The following is a 24,822-nucleotide window of genomic DNA, read 5'->3' as shown; positions in this document are numbered from 1 at the left end:
ATGCAAAAAAAAAAAGAAAAAAAAAAAAGGCCAACAGCAGCAAGCAGTCGAGCGAAATGTGGAAGCATTTAGAGGAATATACCCAACGGGTTAAAAAAAATTACCCATAGTTGCCTGATTGCCCCAATGCCGCTATTACTTTTTTTTTCGTCGGTATTTGTTTTTTTTTTTTTTTTTTTTTTTTTTTTGCTTTTTGCTTCTTGCTTTTAGGCAAGTGACGATAATTCTATGCCTTTTTACGAAATGAACCAAATGAAAAGCAAACAGCAGCACAGTTTTTCCTTTGGTTTTCCTTTGGTTTTCCTTTAAAGGAATTTTTCAAATATTTTTCAAAATGACAAATAATCATAAATGCATGAAAAACGAAGTGCAGAATAGTTTGGATGAGGGTTAAGTGCGCCTAAGTAAACGAATGTGTTGAAAGGAAAGGATTCATTGATTCGTATACTAAACGACCCTCTTAATGTTCCACTGGTTCTAAGTCAAATGCATATTAAAGAACGAAGAGGCAACACACAATGTTTTAATGCCAAGAAAAACAATTCTTTCGAAAGTCAAGTAAAGTATAAGAAAACAACCCAAAGGGAATTAAAAAAACCTCACTGAAGTGTCTAAATTTCTACATTAAATTAGCTTGCCTGGAGAGTTTAATTAACAATGTTTTTGCACATCACTATATAATTACTCTGACACCTGAAGATTTCTTTTTAAATGAAGCGTTAAATACTTGGCAGAGAAAAGTAGTAAAATGTGAAGAGTAAAAATGGCAATTAGAGGAAATGGAATGACGTATAAATACTTTTAAGGTTGTCAAAAACCTTACTTTCTTCGGATTAGTTTAGAATACACTTATCAGAAAGAACACAATAGATTTTCATATACCATTATCCCTTCAAATAATAAAACAAAACAAATATATAAAAAATATCTGTTTTGTTTAATCTGTTTTATTTTATTTTTGACTGAATAGTATTAGGTGGACCTTAAATGTGTCTTTATATAAAAATAGGTATAGTAAAATGAAATCAAATATTTTTGCATGAAATTGAAAGCTTATTTACCAAAGTTTGAATAGAATAGAAATAAACAGGGTACAAGCTCCCAACTAAGCGGAACACTGTGACCATAGTTGATCTTTTGTGTTACAACAGACCCTAACCGAACAGAAGACATTCCGCCTTTCGAATTAAAGCCACAATATTAGCCGTTGAGAACATCCTAATTTCAGAAGGAGTGAGTAGTTCTTGACCCAGTGACCCCCTCCTAGCCTAAATCAAGGCTGAGCTATACATTTACCATAGTTAGAATGATCTCATTTAGGTCAAATTTGCGCCATTTTTTTAATAATTTGTTGCTATTTTGAAGATGATTTCATTATATCTTCGTTCATAGAAGTCCTCGTCCCTATTGGCAAAAAATGGAGACAGTCGATTTTCACAAGCCTCTTTTAAAGCTAATTTTTCATCAGAAAAATCGTCCATCGTTCACTATGAATACGAACAGATGGTACAAAAGATCCAGGTCTGGACTATAGGGAGTATAACGCGATTTAACGTAACCCGATTGGGCGGAATACAATGCGGGATACAGATAACTAAAGGCAACTATTTGAAAAATAATGGATTTCTTTTTACTACACCTAATATATATATATTTCTATATATTTAGTTAATTACTAACGATATAAGTATTATCTTGTGTTATTGGTATTAATTCTGTAATACGCTTAATTAAATTGTATATATTAATTAATCATATTTTATGTAAGTTGTAGACAGTATTGAAAATATTATGAATGTTTATTTACAGTTGATGTCACCATCTGAAAAAGACAAGTTAAGAGCAAATCCTGAAAAGCGAAAAGCCGAGGATTCCGATCAAATTAAGGATTTGAAAAAGGTAGGCAATTCCTTAAGAAATATTAATAATTCATATATATAACAACGAATTGATATATACCGAATCTATTATTTACCAAATGAACATATATTGTAGCTTGAGACAATAATTTCTCAATGTGTCTCTTTTTTGACTGCGTACTTCACGCTTTGTAAGAAGAGCAAGACACAAATCTCTAGCTTAGAAATAAAATGTTTCATTGGTGGATGCACTTACTATACATCAATATTTGTTAAAAATTCAATTTATGTATAGAATATCAATTCGTTTTAAACTCTTCTCAAAATATGAGTTTCTTATCAATTTTTTAATTAATTAATTGGTTATGAAAAATTAAAAATTTTAAAAATCACGATAATTAAATATGTACTCATATTATTGGAAATAAATAATTTATTTTTAACTTTTATTTTTACTGTATAAATAGGAAGTGAAAGAAATACAAATAGAAAAGAATTAAAGGTCATTAACTACAAGGGTGAAACAGCCGATCCGCATAAGTTTTATATGTATATATATATGTATATATATATATTGTATATATATTTTGTTTACTTTTGTCCATCCGAGTTAAAATTAGTCTTCTAATATATCGACTTACATATTTCGATACATTTTCAGTTCTATCAATAAACAAAGAGAATTCAATATACATAAAAGTAGTTGGACCTTTATGAGGAAAGGAAATTTTTTAAATCAATTTTAGTATAATATGCTTTCCGTTTGATTTAAAACAAAGAACTTTCAATGTCTGCGTCTTCTCTTTGCAGGCAAAACTAGAGACGAAGGCGTTAAAAGCCAAACGACCAGGCTTCACGGATGAACGTTATCACGAGACATCTTATTATATTGAAAATGGTAAAATTCTTTTTTTTGTATAACATTTTTTTTATTTAAAGTCTTTCTTTTATTTATATCTATTATCAGTTTTTTTTCCTTATTTATCAGCATAATTTTTAGTTTGAATATAATTGGGTAGTTAAAAAAATCAGAAGGGTAGTCAAAAAAAATAAATCAGAACAATAATTGTCCAATAGTGAGAATATTTATTTTTTGAAATGGTCGGCACCAAAATTTCCCCATAACAGTAGTAAGTGATCTTTGAAGTTGAAAGCCCTTATAAATTATAAAAAAAAAACAACATAGAGGAGCATATATACTGTTTAATATAAACTTTCACATGTATTATGCTTTTATGTTCCCATGTAGATAAATGTTTACATATATATAATCAAAATAATAAACTTTAAAGGAATTATCAACTTTCCAAAATATTATGATATAGATATAACTATTACATGTATGTTGACAAAATAAATATATATTAATATGTACGTTCATATACAAAAAAACTAAACAATGTATATACTTAAAAATATATATTTTTGTGCGTACAAATATTCTATATAAAAAAATTTTCTATATCCAAAATTTATAATTTAAAAAATGTCCATACAAATATCGCTAGAATTTTTTTCTCTGTCAATGGATATCACTGTACTATACCTATAAGCACGCGAAATTCGAGAGAAATCTGTTGTCTAGTCTCTTTGCGTGAAGTGTTTTTCCAATTATACTCTTGTGTGTTATGCGATGGCATACATTATAATAAAAATTCATTTCTGTTTCAGAGTTTTTGGCTAAAATATTAAAAACCATATTCGATGATAAAATTAATCATCAACCCAGTTTTTTTTTATTTTGTTATCGAAGCTAAAACTGCCTACATTACTCCTAATTGTTCTCATATATTACAATTAATTTTTATAGTTATAAGCCTATTTAATGCTTATATCATATTATTTAAAATAAATTTCTTCAAAAGAAAACAATGAAGGCTCTACAAAGATACAAGAAAAAATGCTTCTGAATTCTCACAAATATATTAACATTATAATCTGTACTCATCTACGTATTTCGAAACGTGTTACCTGTAAAAGTTAATATTTCATTCATTATAAAAAAATTTATTAGTAAATAGCAAAAAAAATGCTACATTCAAGCACGTTTTTTCTGGTGTGAAGACGAAACGTGAATTAGAATGACATTTACAAATCACTTAAAGCACACTGTTAATTTTAATAAAGCTAGAAAAATGTGTACCGTATAACACCTATTGACGCTACTGTCATACCTCAACTGTCCTTAATTCGAATCCATTTAAATCAATAAAGGTTCTCTTTAGCACTGGTTGCATAAATGGCAATCCCAATTAACCATTAACCATATCGGTTGCAAAGCTCTAGGCCTAGCACGCTACACCTATAACAATATAACAGATTAATATAACAGATATTTATTCTATTACCCAAACTCTTGGAAATAAACTAAGTTGTGGCTTAAGTGTTAGAAGGTATAAAGAAGAAATATTTTTAAGTTGTATAATAGTTATTTAGAAAAACACTATTAATTGTTTTATATAAATCTGCGTACTACATATGTAACAAAGATGTCCTTTCGGATATTTGTTCACATGATTTCAACAGATTTAGAAACACGTTCAAATCTAATAATAGCAGATCTGAATTGCTTAAATAATATTCAGTTAGATAACTATAAGTATAAATATGATTATAAACAAATCGCTTATAATTATATACTTCCCCTACTCACTTCAGGGCAAATTGTCTATTACTATAAGATTGGATAACCTAGTCTTAAACACTTATTGCTTAGCAAACGAATTATTATTTTATAATTAATATTTGAAGACTTTCAGGTATGTTTTCATTTTTAATGTGCCAAGATATTTCAGAAAAATAAGAGGGTTAGAGGGTTTAGATATATGGTAAAAACTTTCTGGAATGGATACGTTGTTTTAAAGAAACTGTCTACACATAAGGGATTACACATTACTGTCTACACATTAAGAATATTTTATTTTGCACAATGGACACTGATTTATAGATTGAATTAATTTGACGATTAAACATTATGCTAGATCAAGTTAGAATGAAGGCCTTGACCAAATGCACCAACTTTGAACATAAATATTGGTTGATTGTGATACCAGAAATAAACGTTGCTTATATGCCAAGATAATATTAAATTCTGACACGTTTTTACATTAAAGTACAATGAATCAATCTCACTGGTCAAAGATGGTTATCTGCAGAAACAAAAAAACGACAGAAGTGATTATAGAATGGACCGTTATAGGATTATATTTCTGTCTAAAACACAATAAACTGACTAAGTTCAGCTTTATTTAAAGTAACTAATATATAATTTGGGTCTTTGGGTCAAATTAATCTTGCAGTTTAACAAGAATCTTCATCTAGCCATGCTAACGCTAAGTATTTACATTAAGTAGCCCATTTAACACAATTACCGAAATGTGAAAGTTAAAGAGCCAAGGCGACTAACCCTTCAGTTACCTGGGCTGACTTTGTGTCCAGATTCCCATAATGAGTTAAACAAAATCTAGAATCCAGATCAAGAAGTTCACGTGTAAAGATAATGCGACAATAAACATTGACAATTTCAAAAAATTTCCGCCCATACCAATTAAAGTTATGTGTTTGACATAACTTAGCTCTTGGTAAGGAGCGAGGCCTAACCTAACTCTGCTGATCTTTGGGTCACAGCACCAGGTATGAATACGCAACTCCACGTTGAATGAAAGTTAAATACAATCATTCTTTCCGCGTTAGTTTGGGTTTAACCAAAACCACGACAGCCATTGCCAACCTCAATTGGTTAGGACAGCCGAAACTGCGGGGCCGTGACCCTCATAGTACTGGAGGATCACCTTCGGTCGGGTGGTACTATTTACACTCCAACTAGTGTCGGAATGGTGCCGAAATTTAAGTCACCTCTCACTACAGGCATGCTTTACCTCGGACATATTCTAACCCCTTACCCGCAGGAGAGATATAAGTTGGATAGTGACAAGCGTAGTCAACTCGCTCAAAAAAAACATTCTTGAATTATTGAGGTTATAATTATAGCCAGATATTTATTTACTAAAGATTAAATAGCAATTTGGCTGACCGGAAAGATTGCGATATATACTTCGGAAATATTGTTGCTCAGACAAATAATGAACCAGCAAAAGGAGAAAAGTGTTCTGAAGATGTAAAAAATTTTAACTAAAAATTAATTGAACAGTGCAAAAAAAAAAAATGAAATAAAGTGAGTTATTATTCTTACGAAATTGGGGAGTTACATTTCCGGCAAAGTTAATGCCACAATTTTTTTCTTTCGTATTTTTAAAAATTTTATTAATTTTAAAAAGAAAAAATAAAAGCAGTAAGTTTTTCTTTACAAAAACAAAAAAAAAGAATTATGTGAAACATTTTTTGAGCACTTTTCCATTTTCTTCTATATTTGACCATTCGTAGAACTTCAAAGAGTAAAAATTTGATAAATGTAGTACAAAGTCATAGTCATTAATAACCGTTTCATTATTTATTTATATTTTACTGGCTACTATGATTGTTTGTTCGTCCTTTTTTACATTTTAATATTTATTTTTTCCTTGTTTCCATTAGCAGATTTAGCACGAAAATTTTTACAACGACAAAAATGTCATACAAATAAAAATTTATAATAAATAACAAAATGTATTAATATTTTTTTCTTCTATTCTTTTTTTTTCTCTTCTACTTTATAAACGAACGCCGCTCTATTTTATAGGGCTACGAAAAGTATACCCATATTATTTCACTTTTACTACGTTCACCAAAGGACGTTGGGTTGGCGAAAAAATTCTCGACGTTTTTGCACGTGAGTTTCGTGCACATCCGGCTGAGGAGTATGAACGCTGCATTAGGGCCGGGACGCTAACCGTTAATTATGAGAAGGTGCCAATCGATTATAGGTTGAAGCACAACGACTTGTTAGCCAATATTGTGCACAGGTAAGTGCCTTTTGTTTTTTGTACATACAGGTTTGTAAGGCGCAATTCTATGGGATATATTGTTTTAATATAATATATATGGTCTGGTGTGATGTAGTGTAATTATGACGTCCTACATGAAGTGCCTAAATTATTTATGTAATTTGTAAAATTTTATACTTCGTCGGTATCTACAAAATAAAGTAAATTTTATTAAAACAAATATGTAAAACTAAAAAAGAAATTATATAAATATGGTATCTATTTTAAATATAAGAAAGTATTAAGTATTAAAATACTTCAAAGACAATCTCCTAAAATCTTTGAAAACTTATTTAGTTTTTTAGGTTTTTTTTTCTAATTTTGATTTCAAACTACATTAAATAAATTAGTAGAAAAATTTCAATAAATAATAAAAAAAAACTACATGCAAACATAAAGTATAGAGTAATATTTAATACGTGATTATGCTATATACATATGTATATATTATAACAATTTATATATATGAGTACTTCATAAAATTGTTTTCATGATTTATTCTTTATTTAAATTCTAAACACAAAAGTACAGTTTTATTTTTAAATATTAGGTTCACGTAAATAATTGATAATAACAAAAATAATTAGTATAAGAAACGTGATTAATTAAAATTAAAACACTAAACAATTTTAATTTAATTTATAATAATTTAGCAAACAAAAGTAACACCATGAATTATAAAAAAATCAAATTTATGTATATCGTGTATATTACTTTATATACTTTGAACATACTTCCTTATATCATCTCCGATTTAACATTCATCAGAGACATCGTCCAAACAATTATATTATAATACATCACAATAATGTAGAAATGAATAAATAAATAATTATAATTACTATAAATACTTTTGTTGTTATGTGCACTATATTATATTAAATGAAAAATAATTAAATCGGTTTATGTTTAAGTCTACGTTAAGTAATACTTAAAAGTCAAATTTATAATGGCAAAAAATCTTGAAATAATTTATAATCTAAAATGGATACTGTTCTTAAATATGAAACTATTTATTATTATTATTAAGCCTAAGTTTCTTCCGGTTCCTGTTTTTTGTAAAGAAAACATATAATTTTCGAGGGAAATGTATTTCTTTTCACTCAAAATATTGACCATTAACTTCTACACACTGCTACACCAGCTTACAACTTTGGTAATACATGAATTCCATGCCAAAAAAACTGGTTTTGTTACAAACCATTCATCTCGATCCATTTCAAACTTCCCTAAAATTTATATAAAAAAGTAATAGTCGGATCGTGCCAAGTCTGGGGATTATGGCGAATGTTGAATAATGTTCTAAGTAGTTTCAAGGTGTCGTTCACTAATTTTAATATGTGAGACGACGGGTCTTTGTCGTGTAACAAAATCAGTTTACCATGTCTTCTGGTCCATTCCGTTCGTATTTTAATCAATGCGTGATTTAAATTACTTATTTGTTGGCGATATCGTTGTGCATTAACGTTTTCGCCCCACTTCAAGAGTTCATGACACATTATACCACTCTGGTTCTACAGACACAAAGCATGGTTGTTTTAGCGAAAGCGTTTAGGGTTTGGTGTTGAAGGTTGCGTCCGATAAACGACACCATTTTTTTAGCTTCGGGTTTTAAAAATCAATTCATTTTTCATCAAATATCACAATTCAATGATGTATTTGCGTTGTATTCCATTTGATGTTCATTCAAACCGCATTTACTCAGTTTATTTTGTCTACCCTGGTGCTCGAAAACACCCGCTGTTTGCTTTTTGTAGCATTTAATGATTTTGCCAATTAATGCTGAGTTTGAATTGGGTCATCATGTATGATTTACCAGAACCCCTCACTCTCTTTTACATTAAAATCATCACTCTTATATCGTCGAAACTATGTCTCATATATTCTATGCTCAATAGAACATATTTACTATATGTTTCTATCAGCAATCGATGACTTTCAACTGCTTTTATCTTTTCAGTAAATACAATAAGCAATATGTGCTGCAAATGTTCACTTTTAAACACAAAATTTGACATGATCACTTAACGATAAGACAACGTCGCTAGTTTTTAGCGAACTCAAGTTAACATATATATGTTTGTGGTTTAATGTCAGATAGGCGCACAATAGATCTTTTAGGTCGGGGTGCACAAATAGCCTATTTTTAAATAATATTTTAATGTCAGATAACAAAAATGTTATAAGTGTGAAAATAATAAGCTGTATACTTTTCACTGGCACCATTTCTTTCTCCTTGTGAGTAATGGGTTAGAATATTCCCGAGGTAGAGCATGCCTTTCGTGAGAGGCAACTAAAATCCCGACGCTATTCCGACACTGTTTGAAGTGTGAGCGGTTGTTAGTGAGATTCAATTGAGACACCCGACTGCAGGTATATATATAGTACCACGGGTGTCGGATGCACTCAGTGTGGTACTCGCACTAAAGTTGGCAGTGTCGTGGTGTCTGTGGTTAATACCCAAACTTACGTGAAAAGAATGATTACATTCTACTTTTATTCGGCGTGGAACTGCGTATTTATACCAGATGCTATAACCTAAAGATCAGCAGCGGTGTTAGTAGGCTCCGCTCATTACCAAGAGGGTAAGTTACGCCAAACACATAACTTCAATTGATGCCTGCGGAAATTCCTTGGAATTTTTAATGGGGCATCTATCGGCACATTATCTTGAACTTGTGTTTTTCAAAGCAACGTGGTTTTAAGCTATAACTGAAAGGAACTCACGCTAAACAGCACTGTGTTCTGGCGCCATATCTTAGTTAAACCGGAAAAACCTTATGCATGCGTCTGTTATGATAATATAGTATAGATTTGAAACAATTGCAGTTTCAATTTTTAACTGTAGTGCATATAACAACAATTTAACAAGCCGTGTATTATAAAATAAATTTATATAAATAGTTGTTTATAATAAAAATTATTTTATACGAGTTCGATACTTTTAACTCGCCTAACAAAAAAAAATAAAAAACGTCACTCATTCCAAACTCTTGTACGATCGCAATTGTGTAATGCTAATTACAGTTTCAAAATAATTAAATTTAGAGTAGAATAAGAAATTGTGACTGACGTCATAATTTTTGTAAATTTATTTGAATTGTTTTTTGAACCATTTTTATGCTACACACATATCCTTACACCCATAAATTTTGTTTGCTATGTATTGTCTCCTTCAAACAATTTTATGTGCAAACCCAGTGCAAGTAATAAATAAAAAAAAAATTACTATATTATGTATTATGTTTGTTTATTGCCTTTTTGAATATACATATAAATTTAAACAAAAAAAAAAAAAAATAATAATATAACTATAATTAAAATTGAGAATGGACTACCTACATGAGTATCACATGTATTTGCAGACATGAAGTTCCAGTCACAAGTCAACCAATCACAATAGTGCACATGGACGATGACATTGTGGTTGTAAATAAACCGGCATCAATACCAGTAAGTGGCTTTAATGACCGCCATTTTATTTTTCTTTGTTTGTTTTTGTTTTATATATATATCTTTTATTATCTTTATTTGTGTATTTATCTATCTCGTTCAACATTGCGTTTCATATATAACAATTTAATATATACATTTTTATTAACATGTTTGTCTCTTTCTTTTCCATTTTATGTATATATAACAACTGAATTAATCTTATAAGCAAACCATTATTTAAAATTTAAATTTTTCTCTATAATAATATATTATATATAATATATAATTTTATTAAAATCATACAACTGAGAATGGATTGACTTAAATTAAACATTAAATAAAACTTGTATTCTATATTTCTTTTGATTGAATGTGGAAATAACTAACAGCCATTTTAAATTTATATAAATAATTAATCATAAATATATAAATTAAATTAATTAAATTTGCAATATTAAAAAAAAAATCAAGCAAATATATATTTCTTCTGATCATTTTTTTTATGTTTTAATTATTATGTATATTATATCTATAAGACTAAAATGTCTGCTATATATATTTTAGATAAATTTTTCATTGCTTCATTGCGATTCTATTTCAAACTCTAATTTTCTCAATATTATATATTTTAATATCTTTATATAAAATATAAGTTTTATAAGAATTTTGAATCTATTACTATTGAATCTATTAGTTTAAACCACAAAAGTAGCAAACAATTATCATTAAAAAAGAATGTAGGTACCAACTAATCATCAAAATGGTCTAGTCTTAAAAATAGTACCAAATATCAGTTACCCTAAATGTTTCTCCTACAACATAATATCCATGAATAGCATAATATTTTATAGTCCCTTCAACCAGTAGATCGAGTATTACAAATTAAATAAATCAATTATGCCATACACAGAAGGTTCTAATTGAAACACTAGCACTATGTGCGCTAGTTTCAGAACAGAAGGCTATACTATCAAAAACGCTCTCGACGAAATCACCTCTAAAGAAAATTACGAAGCATGATCCGAAATACTACAATCCTTCTATCTGTCTTAAAAGAGATCATTAAACACAATTATAAAAGTTCGGTTATCTTTAAATTAAGGGGTTTGTTTTTGGCCTATGATATTATGGAACCGTGAAGCTTCGAATATTATGGATATCTAATTATGAAAATGTACTTAAAATGTAATAATGTAACAAATTCACCTTTCCGAATTTCAAAAGTGCTAATCTTTGAAACGTGAACAAAAGTTCACAACAACAATATGCAAAAACAAACCTTTCATTATCAAATTTATTCCTTTAGTCCATATAGTGGATACTCTGAAATAACTCCTGAATCGTACACATTTTTGTATGACAAATACACCCCAGGTAGTCCTCAAAAATATTATAAACGAAATTTTGCAGTGATCTTTTCTGTGAATGGTACCCAGGACTTCATAGAGCCCTAACCTCCACAGAAGCTACGGCACTGTCTTCTTGAAAGATAATAAAGATAATTATTATTAGTGATCGATCATAAATAATTTACTGACAGTTGTTAATGGCAGTATACTCAGGTTTGTGTTATAAATCAGATTAATTAAAACGTTTTCTGTATTTTCTTCTTTTATTTGTTTGTATGAGGTTAGGATTTTACCATTATCTTAATTTCTCATTCATACGTAACTTTGTTCGACTATTTATATTTATTTTATTTATATACAAGTATCTAAATATATTTTCTTACTATATGCTTGTCTCTTAACTATGTAAGAATTTCTTGTTAATACTGAGACATAACGCAGTCATAACTTAAGTCCCAGTACTTGCTTAAATATGACTTAAGTTATCGAAGTTTATGACTTAAGTTATTGAAGTTTATTACTTAAGTTATCGAAATTTATGACTTAAGTTATCGAAGTTTATGACTTAAGTTATCGAAGTTTATGACTTAAGCATAAGTAAAGTGAATATTCGGACTTAAGTGACGATTGTGATTATATTTATTTATAGTCGTCACAACAGTGTTTAATTTTTCTATTCTGACCTTTACTTATTTGAAAAATAATTTTTTTATTTAAATTAAATTCACTTTATTCGACTATTTATTTGATTGACTAGTTTTTTTATTTACTTTAAATAATTTCAAATAATTCTTTTCTTTGAACTTCACTCACCATTCAATATTCCCAAAAAAAAACCATCTCAAAATGAAATTCTCATAAAAAAAAACGTATAAATTTTCCATATTTTCTTTTGTTTAAAATTTTTGCTTTCACTGCAAACAATGCCAAATGATTTTTATCTAATAACAAAAATTCATATCAAAATTAAACGTTCTTTCTTTGTTTTGATATTTGAAATCAATTATTTTGTCTGAAAAGTTTTACAGACTCGAACACGAATAATGAATGCACTTTTTCTTTTATTCATCACTTTTTGTTTTTTAGTTTATAAAACAAACAAACAGGGTGTTTCATTTTGTTATTAGATATTTCAATAAAGCAATCACTTTTGCTTGAGAAATATAAATATCAATTATGTTCATTCTATTAAAACTTTGCGTACCTTATTTTTCTTACATCCTATTTCGCATCGATTCTCCACATGATGACGTATCTCCAAGTCCCACAGTCTTAAGTGTCTCTTCGTCTATGGTCTTCTTTCGAATGTCGATTTTTAAGATATTTTCTCGAGTAGCCTATACATCCTATTTCGCATCGATTCTCCGCATTGTGACGTAACTCCACCGTCTTAAGCGCTGTCTTAAGTGTCTCTTCGTCTATGGTCTTCGATTGTCGATTTTCATGATATTTTCTCGGATAGTTACCTACATGTCTATCTTCATCTGCAAAATTTTTCCTCACAGCGTTGGACCTTTGATGTTTTCATCACATGACCATACCACCGGAGTCAGAATTCTGACAAACTTGCGCTGAACGGTTTGACTTTACAACATTGTCAGTTTCCCGATCCATCCCAATAACAAGATTTCTGAGGCATTAATTTGATTGCAAAATTGTATATAAAAAATTCAATTCATAGTATATATCTTCGACTTATGACAATGCACATTATTTTAGTAGTAGGCTCTGCTTTCAAATTTACAATAATTTTCGCTTTCAAAGATTACAACATATCTTCAAAGAACATAATGGGATATGCCACAATAATCTTAAAAGGATTTATCTTAGATCTTAATCTTAGATTTCAAAATCTAATCTATTCTAACATAATCTAGGCTTGTTTTTCATGCAAAGCAATTTCATAGATTTTGTTGATGTTTTCCAGAGTAACAGTTTTCTATGAGCAACGAAATCAGTCGACTTGGTGTTCAAAACCAATTGGCATTAAATTTTGATATATACCTTATAATACCTTATATACATATAATATCTCATATCTTATATATATATCTTATAAAAATTGGCACATACTTTTAAATGAATATCAAAACAGTGTTAGATCCAAAACAGTGTTAGATTCGTTTACCTATTATATACACGATTGTAACAGAAAAAATCGAACCTTTAGAACATATTATCAAACCATTATGATTAATTGTAATGTATAACTCATAATATTAATGATATATATTAGAACATATATCACAAGTATATAATAATGTGTCAAAATAATATTTATTAATTTGTAGTATATTCGCATTTTAGCATAAATTTAAAACTATAACTTACATAGCTTTAATATGTAAGAGAAAACAAATATATAATATATAGATTATTTATCTCTATTTGATTTTTTATGTATATTTAAGTTATATAAAAATGCATTGCTCGATAATTAAATAGGCATGCCAAACAGCAAGGACCATAAACCGGGCATGAATATCAGTTAACGTTTATTAGCTGTGATAAGGTCGGTCTTAAAAACATCATAAAAGTACCATGTATGCCATGAAGCCTGTTATTGCTTCTACATGTGCTGTGGTTTGTTCTGGTTCGCTATTTAACATTTTGTTTTTTTCAATACTTACAGTGGACTACGTTCCGTAATAACTAATCAAAATTGTTTTGAAATAATCAACGAGTGGCATAAGATATAAGTATATGTATCTGAGGTATTAAATATTATTTCAGGATAAACCTCTTACAAATATTATTCAAAAAATGTATATATTACAATATATACATATTTGGAATATATAGAATTTTGCATATATTGGAAATGTAATTATTAGTATATTTCATACTGACCAAAATAACAGTAGAAACATAAAAAATAATTCCACTGAAATAATAAATTTTCGCTCAATATATAATTTCTTCAGAACTTCAATTTTTATATTATTCTCCATCGCTTAATTCACATATACTCTAAACGAGCTGTACGTTGTTTCATATATATATACTCTAAATGAGCTGTACGTTTTCAGTTGTATTATTTTTTCTTAAAATAACAGAATATCCATAATAAAGATATCCTTTATTATAAACTCATCATCATTATTCTGGAATTCCCTATAAAAGTGTTCTCCTCTTTCAAATTATCCGATTCAAATACACTGTCTTGTCAATATTTAGTCTTATTGCTATTCGAATTATTTAAATTTCAAAATGTTCATTAAGTTGTTCTCCAATTTATTTTGCCATTATATATTATCTTATACTCTTCAGCTTTTTTGAAACTCACTCCAAGGAATGTTTTTTTGTTTTGTGGCATTATTTTTGATATATAAAATAAATTATATGAATTTTTGATTCTTATAAATATCATTACTTTGCTTTACAAAAATATTTAATAAGTTCTTCTCATAAAAAAATATCTTTTATTAATAACAAATTTATTACACAAATTATGGAAACTTTTCACTCAAATTATCCATTGGTATCCTCTTCATTGGAACTAAATATCACTTTAAACTTGTTTATAAAGAGATTAAACTTTTGTATGGTAAGAACTAGATTTAAACCTTAATCTCGATAACTGCTTAAATTAATTTTAAATTCCACAGTTTACATATAATATAAATTATATACCAATTTTTTAGCTAATTAAAAATACATTATAATTTTATGTAGTATATATAAGTTCCCGTAGATCCTATGAGGAACAAAGGACTAATATATAATGTGATAATAATTTTATATAATAATGAAATAATTTTATGACTATAATTTTTTTTTTTTTTGGGTTTAAATATGTTTGGAAAATATTTTGATACAATGTTATTTTTTTTCAAACCGTTCCTTTATTTTTTTTCAGAAAACCTAAATTACCGAAAAACTTTTTTTTAGTGATAAGGATTGCATATTTAAATTTGATTTTTAAAGTCTATTTTGACAAAAAAAAAAACCATGTTTTTTAATAGAAACTTTTTTATAGAATAATATTCTAAACAGTAGCGAATTACAACAACAAAATTTTATTATTCTATTAATTATTTGAATTTTTGGCTAAAGTCTTTCTAGTATTATTAAATACTCCTTATCAATAGTCTTTTTAAGAAATATTCCTTCAATTTAATTATTCGTAAATAATTTTTTGAGTCGAAGAGTAGAGTTCGAACCCTGCCAAATTTAAAGCTCAGAGTCAGTGTTCGTTAGCCAATGAACCTAAAGTTGTAATTGACTTATATGTTCTAACTTGGTATTTTTTTTTTTTGTTAATTTGCTGTAAAAGTTCATTAAGAAACTCACTTGCTAAATTATATTGGAACGAAATCATAAACTAGCTGTAGAATGCTTAAATTAATTAGTTATAGTTATTTTTAATTCTTATATATATTCTTGGAAACAAAAAAATGGTTTTAAAGTGAAGAAAAATTTTAACTAATATTCATTATCAGTGGTCTTTGAAAATATGTAATGGCTTAATTGTCCATTTGTGTTCTAAGTTAAAAACAAATTATTTTTTTTTATATGAGTTAACACTTACTATTATTATATTAATATAATAATATATATAATATAATAATATGTTTTAATATTAATATTTTAAATAAATATTCGCTCTTTGTTTTATGTTGTTCTTTTGACCAATGAACACAAAGTGACATTACATAAAATGTTAAATTAAAACGAAGTCTCAAGTAGAATCGGTCATACATTGACACTAAGTAGGCATTTTATGCGCCATTCACCTATCTTCGTTTACTCATAGATGACGCTGCACCAATAGTTTTTATAGTACCATCGAAATTTACTAGTACTATTGAACTTTATTATCAAATTTTTATATGAGTTTTAAATGAATAATGACACCTATTACTGCACATTGAACGAATTAATTTTGTTAGTGCTGACTAACTACCTTCATATATAAAGGTCTGAACTCTATAAACTCTTGAAATTCATAGACTTTTATCCAGTTAATATTTATCATCTTTATCAGTAACATAAGGATAGCACAGTATAAACTCATTTACTAATTTTTTACGATACTATCTTATAATTGTATACCACGCTCTATTGCATACACCAAGCAACTACTCTTCAATTTTAATTTACATTTTTATGCTTTAAATAGTTCATTTGTTCCACTGTTTGCTGTCTAATGTTTTTACAGTGGAAAGGACATTTTTATGCCGAAGTTTCATGTTTGTTTTGTGAAAGCCATAAAAATCAACTAAACTCTTGCTGACATAGTTAGATTGTTGTTCTTTTCTGTTCTTTTTTTTTTTTTTGTCCACATTGTTGTAAAGACTCTTGTTGCTCCCTCGCAACCTTGTAGCAAGAACAGGCTTAATTGACCCTAAAAGAGCTTGTAATTAAGTGTACTTTTGGTGGAACAAAGTAAAGAAAGTAAAGTAAAGTAAAGTGAAATGAAATGAAATAAAACTTTCTTTTGAAATAGTTGCTTAAAGTAAAGTGAAGTGATATTAGAGCACCACCAAAAAAGGCTATATGTGTGGGGTTCTTTGGATTGTTAATTAGTACATAAATGTTTGCGAAATATATTTATGTGTATTTGTATTGTTGAATGACGACGTGCTAAATTGGAAAGAAAAGTCGAAAGTGAGCAGATTAAAATCGAATGTTGCTATACTCACCAACTCACCACACAACAAAAAACAAAAAAAAAAAAATTATCATGGAAAGATTTTCAATTTTCAAAGGGAATAAAGGGAAGAGAAGCTAAAAGGGAATAATGTAGAAGTGATTTTGTGATTTTGTCCTTTCTAAGAATTCTCGCTACCCTTGTACTCATACAATAAAAAGCATCTGCTACTCAAAAGCCAAAAGCAAGTAGCGTTAAGCTTCATTAAAAATTTATTTAAAAATATGCAAATTAGCTAAAGTTTTACTTTGGTATTAAAATTTTTTCTTTTTTTAATAATTTCTATATAGGTATACAATTATACGAGATACGATAGTATGTATACCATTTATAAAGTACATAGTTGGGAAAATAAATTATTTTTCTTTGCAGTAGAAAAAAAAATGCTGTTTGTTATCACTATAAATGTCAACAACGTTCAAGCAATTTCAAACTCGCTACCACTGCCACTGTTTTAAGCTGTTGACATTCGTAGCCTTTCCACTTGTTGTTATCATTGTTATCTTTCCATGAACTCCTGCTGCTTTGTAGTGCACCAGTCAACAATATGTCGTCGACATTATGACAACACTTGCCACAACTAAACCAATCAACCGACCAAACAACGACCAACAAATCTTCAAGCAGGCATAAACTTTTTACTTTTAAATAGATGCACTCATTCTCTTTAAAACTGAAGTATTTTTTATTTATTTTTTTATTTATTTCTTTTCTGTTTTTTTAAAGGTGTCTCCATTATTTTGTATCCGCTGGGATAATATTAAATTTATGACATTGTAGAGAGAGAGTACTACAGCGTCCATACTCCTCAAAGGCTGCAGGACCTCTTGCGTGTGTTTCACTTTGATAGCAAATAGCCAAACCACATACGTTACTCCTTGTATTTAAGTAGGCGTAGCCAAATTGACAATTCACACTTCCGTTGGTTACGACGTATACGACATATACGACGAGGGCAACAGGAATTTTAATATAAAAATACCAACAACAGCCACAGCCGTATAAGTACCACATAACTTCCATCTTATCGCTATAATTACATTTTACTTAATAAGCCCCAGCCAAGTATCTTCATTATTTATGTGCTTAAGTCTTTTAGCTGCTTGGCATGACACCTTCGTCCTTTAGCACACGATGTGAGAACAAAATGGCTCAACTGGTTTTATATTTTTAATATTACTGATGTTATCCTCACCCAGTACACACCTCACTTTAAGGTCTTAAGATACTCGTACTGGATTGTTCCCCAAAAAATATACAACAACTGAATCAGCTGTGATTTTTGAGTGCTTAAGTTTTTATGGTGGAGTGGAAAAGTTTTTCGTTGAAAAAGCAGAGTAATTAAAACTCAAGTTAACCTTCTTTTACGTTATTAAAGTTTAGGTAGAGTTCAAGAATTTTATAAGTGCCTTTAAGTGATTCCTTGATTGTTGAGAGACCAAAAATTTAATATTATTTATACAATGACAATAAGTATTGAGAATAATTACAAAAACCCATTTTCACACGCAATGCCTTCTCTCCGCTGTGGTGTTGTAAGCATAATTTAACTCAATATATTACTATTACTATTAAAATGAACAATCATATAACAGAACCTAAAAATTTTGTTGTCTTATACCTGAAGAATAAATGTTAGACTATGTAGATAGTCTAATAATGGATCAGCTTCCATTATTAAATTTTTTTTAGAAACGAATTTTTGACTTATTTTTAGTACCGTTTAATAGTCCATTCTAATCATATTTACTTTATAATTTATTTTCACTTATTTAACCCATTAAAGTCTACCTATAGATCTGCCCGTACGATATTGATCAAATTTTAATGTATGGCTACGGAGAAAGTCATGCTAATATTACTTTATTCAGGGCGTATATTTAATTGGTAGCATCAAGCTGCAATTTTTAAATCGGCATATTCTGATAGAGCAGGGCTTTGATATTTTGTTTTATCATTTCTTAGATTAGCTTGTATGTAAATGAGCGAACAAACAACTATACTCCATTCCAATAACTATTTAAAATTTATTGATTATTTAAAAACAGGATATATCACCCCATTTGAATGTAAAAAAAAAATCCGGATCTAAAAATAAGACAGAACAAAAAAAGCGTGCAATATAAGACAAAAAAAATCCATAGAAATAGCTTGAAAAAAATCAATAACAGATGGGATAAACTAGAGTGTATCAAAATGCCAGGTATAGATCTCAAGATCGTTGACGATATCAGAGAGAAATACATGGTTGAAACCATTATAACTCTATAGCGTTCTATTGCTTCATTACCTCAACAAAATATAAGCTCAATCCTGGGTTTTTGTCTACTAAATAGAAAATTTTTATTGAATTGTGATCATTTTGTGCTTATTATATACTATAGATAAAAACATAAGAACATACCAGAACATCTTTTAAACGACCCTGTACATATTAAGGTAACAGTTAAATATAATAAAATATCTGTGTTAAAATCTTCAGCACTTATTTGATTGAAGGACAACCATATGAAGTTCATTGTTTATTTTTTTCATTAATTTTAATATATATAATCACAAATAAGGTGTTTTTATTCTTAGAAATAGTGGGTAGGTAGAGCGCCTCAGAGGTCGATTACAAACAAATAATACGTGATAGACAAAAATTACTTTAAAAAATTAATAAATTTTTAATATAGGGTAATGAAAAATAAACAATAAATAATAAGTAAACATTAAAAAAGAAAATTCGTTTGGAACCACCACCGTTTATGAACCCATTCATGTTAATGTTTATATTAATTATTAAATTAAAGAATTTTTAATTAATTTAAATTTTTAATATATAGTAATTTAATATGAACGTAGCTTTTTGGATAAAAGTAGTTTTAAGATACTGAGGTTCTTTTTTAACTTAAAATTCACAGAACACACTTCTCTGTGATAATTAATTGCAAAAATTAAATCTTAATTAAGTTTTTAAGTAAATTAATTTTTTGTCCGATTATACAATATCCGAAACAGAATATTGCCATATATTCATTATTCATAATCAGTCGTCTTTCAGCGGTCTTTGTAAACTGTTATGGTTTTAATTGTCCGTATAAAACATATCGACTGCAAGTCTTAGGCTAGGTCTAGCCCAGCATTGTTCAGGCTATACCTCAGGGTCAAATTGGTTACATCGACCAAACTAGGGTTGTTACTAATTTTTCGAAATTAATTTTTGTTTTTATTAAGATATTATAAATCATACATTATATGATTAATATCCGTTCACAATAATTGTGCCAATAAATTTTATATTATTATATTAATCTTTCCTTAGCTTACAGCTTATATCTCTACAAATTATTTTGTGTCTTATGTTTCTATTCTATATCTAACTTTAACAATTATTTTTTACTATATCTTTCTACTTAAATAATTTTTCTTTACTATCAAATGAAATAGTTCTCTTCTTTCTTACATGACTAAAACTACAATTGTTGTTGTTTTATATTTTTGACATTACTTTGTTGTAACTAATTTTTAATTATTTTTATATACTTTATTTTAATTGTTTTTTTTTGTGTATTCTAAGTTTTCATTTTTATAAAATTTAACTATAATTTTGATTTTTTTTAATATATCAATTAATAAATCATTGTTTTTTTTTTTATAAACTCTATTCTTAAGGTTCATCCATGTGGAAGATATCGTCACAACACTGTCGTCTTTATACTTGCCAAGGAATATAATTTAAAGAATTTGCGCACCATACATCGCTTGGATAGATTAACGTCTGGTTTGTTGTTATTCGGACGTAGTCCAAAGAAAGCCAGACAAATGGAACATCAAATACGCAACAGACAAGTGCAAAAAGAGTACATATGCCGTGTTGAAGGCGATTTCCCAGAGTTAGTATTCACTATAATTACATTTTGATCTTTAAAATGATATAACATATTATTTCCATAACGCAAAGACTATAATTCGCTTTATTAGTTCGAAACCAATCCTATAATTCCACACTTTTATGAATTTCATAATCTTTATTGATTATTAAATTTGTTAAAGAGTTCTATTATTTTATCAATTTATAATATAATATCATCTATTAAATTGATAAAAGAATTTTATGAAGAATTCTATTCTTTTATGAGGAAACGTATTCTTTTCTGATGAATCCTATTCTTTTATGAAAAATCTTATTCTTTTATGAAAGTTCCTATTCCTTTATAAAGAATCTTATTATTTTATGAAGAATTCTATACTTTTATGTAGAGTCCTATTCTTTTATGAAAAATCTTGCTCTTTTATGAAGAATCTTATTCTTTTTTGAAAAATCTTATGCTTTTATGAAAGTTTTTATTCTTTTATGAAGAATTCTATTCTTTTATGAAAGTTCCTATTCCTTTATAAAGAATCTTATTCTCGTCAGGTTTTCGATATCAAAACCATCAATAATTTTTTAGTTTTCTATTTTATATAATGTTTTTACAATTTTTTTTTTCAGAGGAATTATTGAATGCAAGGAACCGATTGAAGTTGTCAGTTATAAAATCGGTGTTTGTAAAGTATCAGCCAAGGGCAAAGATTGCACAACAACATTTCAAAAAATTGCACATAATGGTAAGACCAGTGTGGTTCTCTGCAAGCCACGCACTGGACGTATGCATCAGATTCGCGTTCACTTGCAATATTTGGGTAAGTTCGTGATTTAACTACATAAGCTTATGAATACGAATGTAATTTAAATAACACATCTAATTTTCTCTCAAACTAGGTTATCCTGTGGTAAATGATCCCCTTTACAATCATGAGGTGTTCGGACCGTTGAAAGGACGCGGTGGCGACATTGGTGGTAAAACCGATGAGGAATTGGTACGTGATTTGATAAACATACATAATGCAGAAAATTGGTTGGGAATTGACGGTGACTCAGAGATGTCACTTTTCAAATCAATTAAATCAGACTGCGATGCAGAGAGCATGAGCGTTAGCAGTGGACCAAAGAGTGGTAAATGAAAAATTTTATAAATAAATTAAAAAATTTTAATAAACATTTTTTAATGCATTTCTAGGCAATCTACTTAGTGATGAAGAGTCTATTTCGCGTGAGGCATCACCATGTTCAGAAAGTCCAAGACCAAATGTCACACCATCAATGAGCAATGAAAGCCCCATTGAAACCAACTCTGCTGAGTGTGGTACAACAATGGTCGATGCCAGTACAGGCACATGTACTACTGGCAATAGTAGCATTGGTGTTGGTGGCAATATGACTGTTGGTGCAGAAACACTTATCATCAATGGCACTGGTTTAGCAGCAACGGGCATTCGTGCTAATATGAAGCCTCATGTCAAGGTAGAAGTGGGTGTAGCATGCAATATTTTATTTTGAAATTTGTTGACTAATTATAATTTTTTTTTCGTTTTTCATATTTCACTCACCGATGTTGTTCCTATTATTGCTACATTAAATATTATTGAAAATAGGTCACTGTTGCTACTCAAACTGGTCATGAGTCACCTGACATGGCATTCAATACCGATAAAATGACATCAGACAAACATTGTTATGAGTGTAAAGTACGTTATCGTGATCCAAAACCAAAGGATTTGGTTATGTATTTGCATGCATGGAAATATAAGGTGAATAATCATTAAATTTCTTCTATATGGTTTTCATATTTTATTACTATTTTATATGCATTTAACAGGGTCCTGGTTGGGAGTATGAAACTGAATTACCAAATTGGGCTAGCGCTAAGTGGATTGAATCTGATAGCGACTAAATATGTTTTGCTATCTTAAATTAAAATAAAAAGAAACTTAAATTTGATATAAACAACAAAAGAATATATACACTTACATATAAAGAAACACACAAACACAATCATAACATAAAAAAAAATTGTAAGAAATTATAAAATCATAGTTAAATAATATATGCCTATACATATACATATATATGTTTATTTTATTAAAATATGTAATATATATATATATATATATATATATATATATATATTATAATTATATTTATATAATTTATATAAATATAATATATTTATATATATTATATATTATATTATATATATATATAATATATATATATATATAGATATATTTTATATATGTAAAATATATTTATATGCACTCTTATGAGTAGATATAGATATATATACGTATTTATATGTGTATATATATATATAAATGTAGATAAATATAAATACATATATATGTATAAGCATATATATTATGTTCCAAATATTTATAGCTGTTTACTAGTATATATAATATATGTAAAACTGTTTACTTATACATATATGAAAATGTTTGTGTGTATGTATGTATATCTTTTTAAATTTATCATCTATATATATTTACAAATTTCAATATCTTATTTCTTGACATCCGATAAAGTATTGCTTTATTTTCATTTTTAAATATGTATACTTAATTAATACGTAATGTTAAAATGTGATCCATAAATATTATGGATTTTATTTAAATAACAAAGCACAAAAAAAAAATGACATACCTTTAAAGAAATTTAAAAATTACTAAATTTTTATTTTATTATTTTATCTATAAATTAATTTAACAAAAACAAAAAAAAAGCGCAACAATTTGATACAATAAAATTATATATTTTATGTAAATTGAAGTGTTATTTTTAAATATGAAACATCTAAATATGTTATAATTAAAATCAAAGTAGCAAATCTAAACTAAATATGTTTACAAACTTTATGTCTGTTAAATTAAAATGATAAAAAAATATTCATAAAAAAAATAATTTGTTTTATGAAATAAGTTTTTGTTTACTTTTTGTTATGAAAGTTGTTATAAACATAATATATTAATAGTAATATATATATAAACAAAAGTACCGAGCTAAATGCTTAAATCAAATTTTTTGGTCAGATGCATAGTTTTACATAAAGGAAGTACATATCCAGTGAAAATTATAAAGAATCGAACATACAGAAAATAAATAAAATCTTTCATTATATATGTGTAAAATAAAAACAGATGCAAATCAAATACATAAATAAAAATATAAATATAATACAAAATTTTGCTTATATATATTGAATACTGTGAACAAATAAAAATTTAAAATGTAAAACGAAAATCTTTTTATTTAACACTTGAGACTATGCATAAAGATTAATTATTGATCTTTAATCTTTTATTAAAGATTAAGGCGGCAACATGATTGAATAATCTCTTTATAGACCTTTAGGTTAAAGTTATTTTTTAACTTCCTCATATGAATCCCTGGTTACTAATACTACTATATTAACAGTAACCATATAAATATTATCGCAGGTAACAAGAAGAGTGACAAAATCACCAAAGATGCCTTTAAGACAATGTTACTTTAATTATTAACTCATGAAAAACAGAAATGTCCTGCTTTAATTTATTTCTATCAACAAATTCGCTGCTCAAAAAAACCTTTTCACGCTACTGTAAAATAAAACCAGACCAGAAAACCAAAATATCAAGCTCCTTCCTTATTTAAATCATCCACATTACTATGAAACAAATTCAGATAATGTCAAAACCCATTCACCTTATTTCTTCCGTTTTAAAAATTCTCTCAATAAACTCTATTCTTCAAATAATTC

General features: G+C 27.9%; 2 protein-coding genes across 2 annotated transcripts; both read left to right on the top strand.

Annotated features, from left to right (window-relative positions):
- Positions 1 to 1,791: 1,791 nt before the first annotated feature.
- LOC119688315 (RNA pseudouridylate synthase domain-containing protein 2-like) lies at positions 1,792 to 6,764 on the top strand. The gene is made up of 3 exons (XM_038102993.1): positions 1,792 to 1,899; positions 2,670 to 2,757; positions 6,538 to 6,764. Exons 1-3 carry the CDS (start codon positions 1,792 to 1,794, stop codon positions 6,762 to 6,764), a joined length of 423 nt encoding a protein of 140 aa, XP_037958921.1.
- LOC119688739 (RNA pseudouridylate synthase domain-containing protein 2-like) lies at positions 6,678 to 23,062 on the top strand. Its single transcript, XM_038103408.1, has 8 exons — positions 6,678 to 6,760; positions 10,147 to 10,234; positions 20,876 to 21,096; positions 21,696 to 21,886; positions 21,966 to 22,199; positions 22,264 to 22,547; positions 22,679 to 22,834; positions 22,903 to 23,062. Exons 2-8 carry the CDS (start codon positions 10,190 to 10,192, stop codon positions 22,975 to 22,977), a joined length of 1,206 nt encoding a protein of 401 aa, XP_037959336.1. The 5' UTR covers positions 6,678 to 6,760; positions 10,147 to 10,189; the 3' UTR covers positions 22,978 to 23,062.
- Positions 23,063 to 24,822: the final 1,760 nt, after the last annotated feature.

The sequence above is a fragment of the Teleopsis dalmanni genome, chromosome X, assembly GCF_002237135.1.
Source record: "Teleopsis dalmanni isolate 2A chromosome X, ASM223713v2, whole genome shotgun sequence".
NCBI lineage: Eukaryota > Metazoa > Arthropoda > Insecta > Diptera > Diopsidae > Teleopsis > Teleopsis dalmanni.
Note: the sequence above shows the minus strand (reverse complement) of the source record. Positions and strands in the feature narration are given on the sequence as shown.